The sequence below is a fragment of the Anabas testudineus genome, chromosome 18, assembly GCF_900324465.2.
Source record: "Anabas testudineus chromosome 18, fAnaTes1.2, whole genome shotgun sequence".
NCBI lineage: Eukaryota > Metazoa > Chordata > Actinopteri > Anabantiformes > Anabantidae > Anabas > Anabas testudineus.
The window spans coordinates 19,202,140-19,211,209 of NC_046627.1; the positions used below are offsets into that span (position 1 = coordinate 19,202,140).

The 9,070-nt window shown below is 36.7% G+C and overlaps 2 protein-coding genes across 8 annotated transcripts; both read right to left on the reverse strand.

Moving 5' to 3' along the window:
* Window positions 1-215: 215 nt before the first annotated feature.
* On the reverse strand, window positions 216-2,479 carry fis1 (fission, mitochondrial 1). Its single transcript, XM_026352394.1, has 5 exons — window positions 2,415-2,479; window positions 1,889-2,021; window positions 1,351-1,427; window positions 1,056-1,161; window positions 216-964 (listed from the first exon to the last, which is right to left on the reverse strand). The coding sequence occupies exons 1-5, from the start codon at window positions 2,457-2,459 to the stop codon at window positions 861-863; spliced, it is 465 nt and encodes a 154-aa protein (XP_026208179.1). The 5' UTR covers window positions 2,460-2,479; the 3' UTR covers window positions 216-860.
* A 231-nt stretch (window positions 2,480-2,710) lies between these two features.
* Window positions 2,711-8,835, reverse strand: zgc:103586 (uncharacterized protein LOC492517 homolog). 7 transcript variants are annotated; one of them, XM_026353499.1, is made up of 7 exons: window positions 6,532-6,606; window positions 5,847-5,902; window positions 5,159-5,217; window positions 4,958-5,074; window positions 3,811-3,922; window positions 3,666-3,723; window positions 2,711-3,000 (listed from the first exon to the last, which is right to left on the reverse strand). In XM_026353499.1, exons 3-7 carry the CDS (start codon window positions 5,163-5,165, stop codon window positions 2,884-2,886), a joined length of 411 nt encoding a protein of 136 aa, XP_026209284.1. In that variant the 5' UTR covers window positions 5,166-5,217; window positions 5,847-5,902; window positions 6,532-6,606; the 3' UTR covers window positions 2,711-2,883. The 7 variants fall into 7 exon arrangements, with proteins under 7 accessions (XP_026209284.1, XP_026209281.1, XP_026209286.1 ...); XM_026353496.1 differs by lacking the exon at window positions 6,532-6,606 and adding an exon at window positions 6,443-6,531; XM_026353501.1 differs by lacking the exons at window positions 5,847-5,902; window positions 6,532-6,606 and adding an exon at window positions 8,067-8,152.
* Between the last annotated feature and the right edge of the window lie 235 nt (window positions 8,836-9,070).

Below are 9,070 nucleotides of genomic sequence, written 5' to 3' on the forward strand. Positions count from 1 at the left end.
CTTCTTTAAATGTGTAGTTTATAAAGTCTTATTTTGTCCGGTTTAATTTTACAAAATTGTTTTGGGATATCTTTTGAGAGGTATGGTGATACTTCAGGCTGTGCTTGTTGTGTATCATCTCTTTAAATGTATGTCAGCTGTGCTAAACTCTACCTATTCAAATTATTTTGGATCACACTGAGATCATTACACTCAAACGGCGCTCATTGCACAACTTAACAATGCTTCTGATTATCTTTATTCAATTCAAATTATTTTTTTTATTTAACAGGATGGAAAATACAACCTTTCAAGCAGGTTAATGTTAGGCAATACATTTTACGTGACAAAAGTGTGTTCATTTCCAAAAAGTCAGTTGCCCCTTTTAACCTAAATTTACAATGTCCAAAATTAAAACACAAACGTTTGCTCTTTATCTCCACAGCAGCTGCTGGACCTTCACTCCGACAGCAGTACAGAAGAGCCACTGTTAGCTCACCAAGCAACTTTTGGCATTACAACCTACTGTACCAGTAACACTTCCCTGAACAATTCAAAAATAATAAAGCAGTTATGGAAACCACACTTTTGTGAAGACATTTTTAATAAAAATGGAAATGTCAAGGCTGAGGCACACACTAACTAAAAAAATGATATTAAATGGTTTAATTTATTTACAAAATTTATGAGAAAGTGCCATGCTATAGTGTGTGAACAGACAGCGTGTTGAATCTCAGCCCTGTTAAGAGTATGAAAACAGGTTTATTCACTGGCATCATTAAAACCCTTTAATGTGATGCAGCTATGCTTATTTTCAAATGTTACATCATTAGTGAGTGTGTCAGTTCAACAACATGAAGACACGCTGTCTCACTTCCAGGTTAGGATTTGGCAGCTCCCTTTGACACAGCCAAACCAATGAGGCCCGCTAAGCCGGCCACGCCGAGACCGATTCCACCAACAATCGCCATGCCAACCAAGCCATCTAAATGACAATGGGGGAAAGTTAGCATTGTGGATTTGCTCATACAATCTCGACAAATACTAATTTTACCTTCAAATTACGTCTTTTGTACCTTTCTTTAAAGCCTTGTTGATGAGTTTTTCCAGCTCCAGAGCCTGCTTGTTCCCTGGTTCGTTCTTTAGAAGAGTTCGGATGTACTTTAGGGCTTTTTCATATTCCTAGAAAAAGAACAGTTGAGAGGAAGTGCTCTGCATTAAAAATCAATAATTACTATTAGTTTAATGTCTACGAATAAGCAAGTGTGTGTCTGTTTCTCATTATAAAAATGATAACACAGGGTTTCAGGTAGACACAAACTACTAATTCAACAATGTTACAACTGTCACGGTTTCAGAAATGTCACTTACTTTGAGTCTGTAGTTGGCCACTGCAAGGTAGAACAAAAAGTCCCGGGAGTCGTCCTTTGATGCTTTCTGAACGAGCTCTACAAGAATTAAATACAAATTAAAGCCAAGAAAAGACAAAACATACAAGTTAATATAACAGTTCAGCTGTATTATATATTTAGAATATATTTATTATATAATTTACCCAATTAATTATGTGTAAAATGTATCAATTTGATGTAAAATGGCTGTCTTTAAAAAAAACAAAGGCCTAAGTGACCCTAAACTTTTGAAGAGGAGTGTCATTTTGATAAAAGTCTCACTTTTATTATTAATATTTGTTGACTCACAAATACTTCCAAGAATCTTACAGATTTACAGTACATACCATCTGTAACATCTGTCCTCTAATATATATATTTTTTAGTCTCTAAAACATCAGTACCAGCCTCAAAATACAAAATGAATCCAGGTTGAATTGGTCAAAGTCAATATTATTTACAGAAACTGTATTTTAAATAATAATGTAATAACAAAAACATAGACTGCATTGACTTACCCTCCAAGAGCACAATTCCCTTCCTGATGTCCTCAGTGTATTTACTCCTGATCAGACACCATGCATATTCAAACTTTGTGTCTTTGGAGACAGCTCCTTTCACCAACTCACTGTTGTACTTCTTCTCAAATTTCTGTCATAACACAATCAGTATGTTACACAAGAGCTACATACTGAAACAGTTGATGTCTCTTTGTGAAGCATTATACAGTCTCCAGCTGCTGTTGAATGAAACTCACACGACTACATGTCAAACTACAGTTATTATAGGTTAAATATGTGTCTGTAAATAAACGTAACCAGAGCACAGGGACTAGTTTTTAAATCATAAACATGATCACTAGCATTAGCATTAGCATTAGCTAGATACGTGACGCGACAAAGTACGCCTCCACACGTCGCAGTTCATTAAGGTTTTATCATTTACCAACTTATTGGACAACTTATAAAGACTGTAGTGTCACTATTCAATGTTCAGATGAGTATATGTCATGACAGAAAGAGGTTTAATAAAGTAAAAACTTACTATAAGGTCCTCAGGAGCTACAACATCACTCAATACAGCCTCCATGTTTCCGGAAACAGCTTTAGGGCCCGCCCACCTTTATTGACGTAGCACAACTGCTTGTAACGTCATCTTTCATTTTACTAAAATACTCATAAAAAAACTAAAATAAATGTTGAGACTTGTACTTTACTTAAGTTTAACTATGTTTTTCTATGAAATTTTCTCGCCCTAGCATCATTAATTTTTTTTTTTCATTTACCATAATTTTTGTGTACTAATAGAAATACTACAAATAAAACCCACAAGCATTAAACTCGTGTTACAGCAAAATACATATTTTATTGTTTGTTTCGGGAACAGTAAATGTAGTTATAAGAAAACATTGAATAAAAGTGGTTAAAAATAGTGATTTTCTTTCTTATTTTGCCTTGTTCGGTACACTAACAAGTCAATGATATTAATGTGATCCAAGGACCCAGTTGAGGTTTCAGCCGTCCTTTGCAAGGTGTTCTGAAGAAAAGGCCAGAGGCAGCAGTTCACTGAGGCTGGTTTCTTTGTAAGATCCATCGGGCTTGGTCAGATACACAATCCAGTTTGATCCAAACTGGTGAGTGAGAGAGAAAATATCAGCATATATTATTATTATTATTATTAAAAACATTATACACATGTTTATTTTGCTGAGCGAAATTTAAATGTAGCTACAGAAACAGTATGGAGGATAACTTATATTATATTTTCAAGAAGGATTAAGTGTGGTTTGAAACCAAGGAGCTAAGAGTAGTTTTGCTGTTAATCTTGATTAGACATGGTCTCAAATTCAAAGCAGCCCTTCTGTTATTAATAATATGCCTCTAAAATACAGACAACGACTGTATGTAATATATTAAGTTGTTTTTAAGAGGGACCATTGTTGTTACTGGCTTAAATACAGTAGACAGTAAAAATAAACATCTTATTGATGCACTTTTTCTGCAATTGAAAGTGAAAACAGTAAGAATATCTTACTTCTTTTGTAAATGTTTTCTCATACTTAGTTTGGTTGTTCAAACATACAAACCCTCTTTTCTAGAAAGTTTTGACACAAGTTGATTTCTGTGACATGTTTTCACTCCAATGGAAAATTAGTGATAGGCTACAATATTATTTATAATTATTATTACATCCTCACTGGTGCAATCATTATCAGATATAACTTGATAAGCTGTGCATTATGTGTGGCTCAAGGGATGATTATTGTCTGTACTGACCATAAAATAGTTGCCTCACCTCCATAAGAACCTGTCGACATGCCCCACATGGCCCAACAAAATTATCCTTAATATCACTACAGGACAATGAAAAGGGGATAAATTGATTATAGCATCCGGTTTATCAAGTTCTTAATGTGTTGTCATTATACTGAGAGTCTCACCACGTAACAGCGATGGCCTTGAACTTTTTGTGTCCTTCCGCCACAGCCCTCTGGATGGCCGTACGCTCGGCACACACTGTCAGACCATAGGAGGCATTCTCCACATTACAACCTGGAAAACACAGAAATACTTACAACTCTGGACTCTTTCACTGGATCATAAGAAGTGTGTCCTATTGCGTTCAAGTGTAAGCAGGCTTTTGATATCATGGCCGGACAGTATATACATTGTGTGCAACTAAAGTATATGTTGTATCAGGGGTTTCAAATTGCAGCCTTGCATTCTTTATTTATCAAACTTTGTATATGTGATTAAGCAGATTTTCTATCTCCAAAGGAACAAAGCTCCTGGTACTTAGTTTCAGATGGTCACTTTTGGTATAGATCTTGGTTTGGAAGCAACTGATAAAGTATCCACAAAGTGTGTTGGAAAGTCCTTCAGTGCAGCCACGATTTGAGGCTGAGAAACAATGGCACAATGCTACTGAGTCAGCATGTACTGCTGTTTAAATTAGGTACCAATCTACAATTTTTAGAAAAATGCTTCACTTCAGCTGTCATGGTGCAGGAGGCGGTGTTCACCCTGGTCAGCCGGGATAGGCTCTGGCACTCCTGAGACCGTTAAGTGGACAAGAGGTTAAGAAAATGAATGGATGGATGCTTCACTACAAAAAAGGTTAACCTTTCAAAACTATTAATGTAAATGCAAAACTGTTCAAAAAATGTTGATTAAAGCGTTCTCTACCCTGTGACCTGAAACTACCACATGACTTGTAGCTGCTTGTAACGTTGCACATAGGATATGACAAATTGTACATTTGTTGTTTATACTGTAGTCCATATGTGACAGTACTCCAATGGCATCCACCACATCTCTTCAGACAATTATGTACTTGTACTGTGCATAGTGCTCCAATGATAATCAACAAAATATATTTTTAGTATCAGAAGTACAATTAATGTGGTGAAAAGTACATTTCTCTCTCAAATGTAGTGATGGTGGTGTGTAGTAGTATAAATTTAAAGTATCCCAGTTAACTGCAAGCAGTTCAAAAATTAAGCACACTATTCAAGTAAAGGCACATTATGACTACTTATCACATTGCTGAAGAAGGATCCATGTATAGTCTCCAATACTGGGCTTCACCTGTGATTATAGCGCCATCTTCTGTTAATATGGCAGCACCGACAGGAAACTGGCTGTAGGGGCAGTGTGCCATGTCCTTGGCCTGCAGGCACTTGGACAGAAGCTCTTTAACTTTATCTACACATAAATAAAGCATTGGATTAAAAAGGGTTAGTTAACATTTATGATGAACCACATCGACTGTCATCCAGCGTGACCTACCTGTCATTGCAGAGGAAGCCTGGTCGCAGGTTTGGCGGATCGTTTTGGACGAGGTTCTCCTTTTACAGCCAGACCATCATGTGAGGAACAAATGGACGAGAGTCCAGTTAATGTTTGATTCAGCTCAGCAGGTTTGCTGACAGAAAGGTCAGGAGACCAGACAGCTCCAGGGCCTCTGTTTGCCTCCACGTTATTGGCTGGTTAATAATTGCGTCACGGACCAGTCTGGAACTAAAACCAGTTTGGGTCCATTTGGAGAAGAACTGGGTGAAATTTCACCAAGTACCTTTACTCAAGTACTGTAACTAAGTGGCATATTTGAATTTGAATGTGACCTAATTACTGAGGATGTTATTTAAGAGTTTGGCACATAAACTTTGAGCTTGTAAAAATTTGATGGCTTGTTATAAATAAGATGAATGTCAACTGAATATTAAATACTGAAAGGCTGGACTTGAAATTATTAGTCTATGAATCTATAGAGAAGTTGTAATGACATTTATATTTAGTTTAATGATTTGATATAATATAACATATAATAAAATAACTTTTATTTTTTACACATTTGTTGCTTGGACTTTAAAATGTTGTGGTCACTGTGGATTCGCTATTTCCAGAACATTTCAACATGAATAGTAAAATAGCAAACAAGGACCTTTGATCATGTTATTAATCTGTGTTTATTCACCTGAGAGTTTTTGGGATCTGGGTGGTGGAGAATTCACTTGAACCGTCAAGATGGAGCTTAAAAACAAGCAACTGCTGTTATCATGCCACATTTATAAGACAATTTGAGGAAATTAAAGTTGGAGGAATAATAAAAAGCAGGTTGCAGGCTGCTTCTCTGAGATTTAAGATTTTAATTACCACTTTTAACACTGTAATGTTGTAAATGTAACATCAACCTCATCCTCATACTCCTACATTGTTTTCATTCTCAATCCAAAAGTGAAAGTAAGCCTGAAAGTGGATGCTGGCACTTGGATTTGTAAGCCGGTCCCGCCTTCTTCTCAAATTTCTGTCATAACACAGTCAGTATGTTACACAAGAGGCTACATACTGAAACAGTTAATGTCTCTTTGTGAAGCAATATACAGTCTCCAGCTGCTGTTGAATGAAACTCACACGACTACATGTCAAACTACAGTTAATATAGGTTAAATATGTGTCTGTAAATAAACGCAACCACAGCAGAGGGACTAGTTTATAAATCATAAACATGATCACTAGCATTAGCAAAGTACGCCTCCACACGTCGCAGTTCATTAAGGTTTTATCACTTACCAACGTATTGGGCTCCTTATAAAGACTGTATTTAATGTTCGGATGAGTATATGTCATGAAAGAAAAAGGTTTAAGAAGTTAAAACTTACTATAAGGTCCTCAGGAGCTACAAGATTATACAGCACAGCCTCCACGGAAAAAACTTTAGGACCCGCCCATCTTCATTTTACTGTTTGAAAAAGTAAAAGTAGTGACCAAAAACCTAATCCCACCCATTTAATCCTTAGTAAATTATAAAATGAGTAAAAGAAAGAATAAGCTATTAAAATGATTAAACATAGCTAATAACTAACTGTACATGCATCAAAAGTGATTTGTCTAATGCATTTATTTCATTCATGACATTTATAGAATTAATTGATACAATCAAAACAAATAGACTATATATATATTTGATTATTATTAATATATCATTATTTTGATATTCTTATTTTATGAAAATGCAAAAATCTATTATCTCAATGAGACACAACAAACCCTGATTTGTCACACGTCACACATTAATAAAAGATCCTTCCCTGTGCACAAATCCTTGGAAAGCCACGTAGAAAATGTCATGTATTTCTACAATGACACTCCCATCAACCTTTGCTTATACCGTATTGTTTTTCCGTTTAATCCATGTCTCACACATGCCTATGGAAATCTCCGTCTCTTGGTGCAGGAATCATAATCACACCACACATCAGTCCTTTGAAAAATTTCCCCAGGACGACCCAAAACGAAAATGTCTCCCACAGTGCGTTCCAGAAAGCAAATGTGTACAGGGTCTTATTACAGTAGAGTCCGTCTCCAGCTGTGGGATCATAGTTAGGCTGATAAATTGAGAAGACCCACACGTCACCTGTGGAGCACAGGACAAAACCCTTTAGTTGTTTTTTTGTGCAGGCTGCAAATACAGTAATATTGTTATTATTATTATATAAGTTTTCATAAAACCTAAAGTCCACTTCTTCTAGAACTGGCATCTCAGAGATTTGTCATCCATACCTGCCACGATCCATGTGATGATAAACAACGTAATTAACCACAGCAGACAGACTTTGGAAGCACTGGGGTGCTGCTGTGGCAGTGCTGCATCGCTCTCACAGGAGAAGGTCACAAACGGGATCAACAACAGAGATGCCAAAGCCAGTCCCAGCAGAAAGTTGGGGATGTTAGGCTGCTGCGGGCAGTCGTTCAAAAAAACAACACCTGCAGAGAGATGGCGGCGAGAGCAATGTGACAGAAGTTGTTTACAATGGTAAGACATCATGTTGAAGGACGAGCATACTAACCAAAGATGACTCGTGTGGGAATCAGGAACACCCATACTACTGTGGCAGCAACTAGAAGGGTGGGATAAAGAAAAGATGTAATGTGACATTCTTTGCTCATGTTGTGCCATGCAAACAATAATTATATATTTACAGTCACATATTAGAAGTAGCAGATCAGAAGTTCAACACAAAAATTAATTTTAGTTGTTTGCTGGGGAGCTTTAATGCAAAGGGTGGTTTAAATGTTTTGTCCACTCGGATATTATCTTTCACTAGAGCATGTGAGCACGCAATAAAACAAAATGCAGAACAACCACACATAGTGGCCAGACAGTTAAAACTGAAGGTAATCTGTGTTTATTCACCTGAGAGTTTTGGGGGTCTGGGTGGTGGAGGATTCACTTGAAACGTCCACGCTGCACCAATTGTTATTGTCACTGGACCTGTAGATGGAGCTAAAGAACAAACAAACTGCCAACTTGAGGCGTAATTGATTGATTGTTTGTTTGTTTATGTTTTATTGCTGTTTTTAGTTGCAGGAATAATAAAAAGCAAGTTTGCAATTGGAATTGGATTGTAAAATAAGGGTAGTATTGGTGAATGGCATGTGTAAGTATAGGCATGTGAGCATGGAGAAGTGAGAAACGTTTAGATTTCAGATTTTAAATATTACTTTTATCACTGTTATGTCATAAATGTAGTATCAACCTTGTCCTCATAGTCTTCTACATTGTTTTTATTCTCAATCCAAAAGTGAAAGTAAGTGTGAAAGTGGCTGCTGGCTTAGTAAACTTCTATTTTTGATTTTAAAAAATATGAAGCTACAATCTTTACAATCTAAGTGTTGTACACAACACTAAACTTCTCATGTTCACTCAGTACACAAACAATGCAGCACATCCCACAAATGCTCACAACCAGTGCTTAAAAGAAAGAATCATACTACCTTTCTTAGTGTATTATTTAAGTAGCAATATGCTGCTCAAATTAAGCCTAGATCCTGACGCCCACCTCCCACCTGACATAGGTTGCACGTTGTTATGCAATTATACAAGAACACACTTGCCTGCCATTGCCTGTGAACACTGTCCTCTCCTGAACGCTTCATCAAATGACTTAACATGTCATTGTCAGCACACTAAAAGGGCATATTAGTGACTTACGGGAACCACTGGGGATTTCTAAAAGCTGGTTGTCACCAGACAAAGTGAACCTGTGACATTCAGTGGGACGTGATTCCACATCCACACTGTTACAGTAGAAGCCGCACATCGAAAGCGAAAGTGGTGCCTGTGGAATTTTCTTTCATTAAATCCCCAATAAGATGTAGAAATGTTTATGTAATTACAATTAACCTATGTAAACTCCC

Coding starts and splice junctions, on each gene's coding strand:
- zgc:103586 (XM_026353496.1), bottom strand. CDS start 6,499: ATGACATATACTCATCCGAACATTAAATACAGTCTTTATAAGGAGCCC. Junction 3,923..4,957: donor AGATGGCGCTATAATCACAG/GTGAAGCCCAGT, acceptor TGTGTTTTCCAG/GTTGTAATGTGGAGAATGCC. Junction 3,001..3,665: donor GTCGACAGGTTCTTATGGAG/GTGAGGCAACTA, acceptor CTCACTCACCAG/TTTGGATCAAACTGGATTGT.
- fis1 (XM_026352394.1), bottom strand. CDS start 2,459: ATGGAGGCTGTATTGAGTGATGTTGTAGCTCCTGAGGACCTTATA. Junction 2,022..2,414: donor TAGCTCCTGAGGACCTTATA/GTAAGTTTTTAC, acceptor GTGTTATGACAG/AAATTTGAGAAGAAGTACAA. Junction 965..1,055: donor CAACAAGGCTTTAAAGAAAG/GTACAAAAGACG, acceptor ATTGTCATTTAG/ATGGCTTGGTTGGCATGGCG.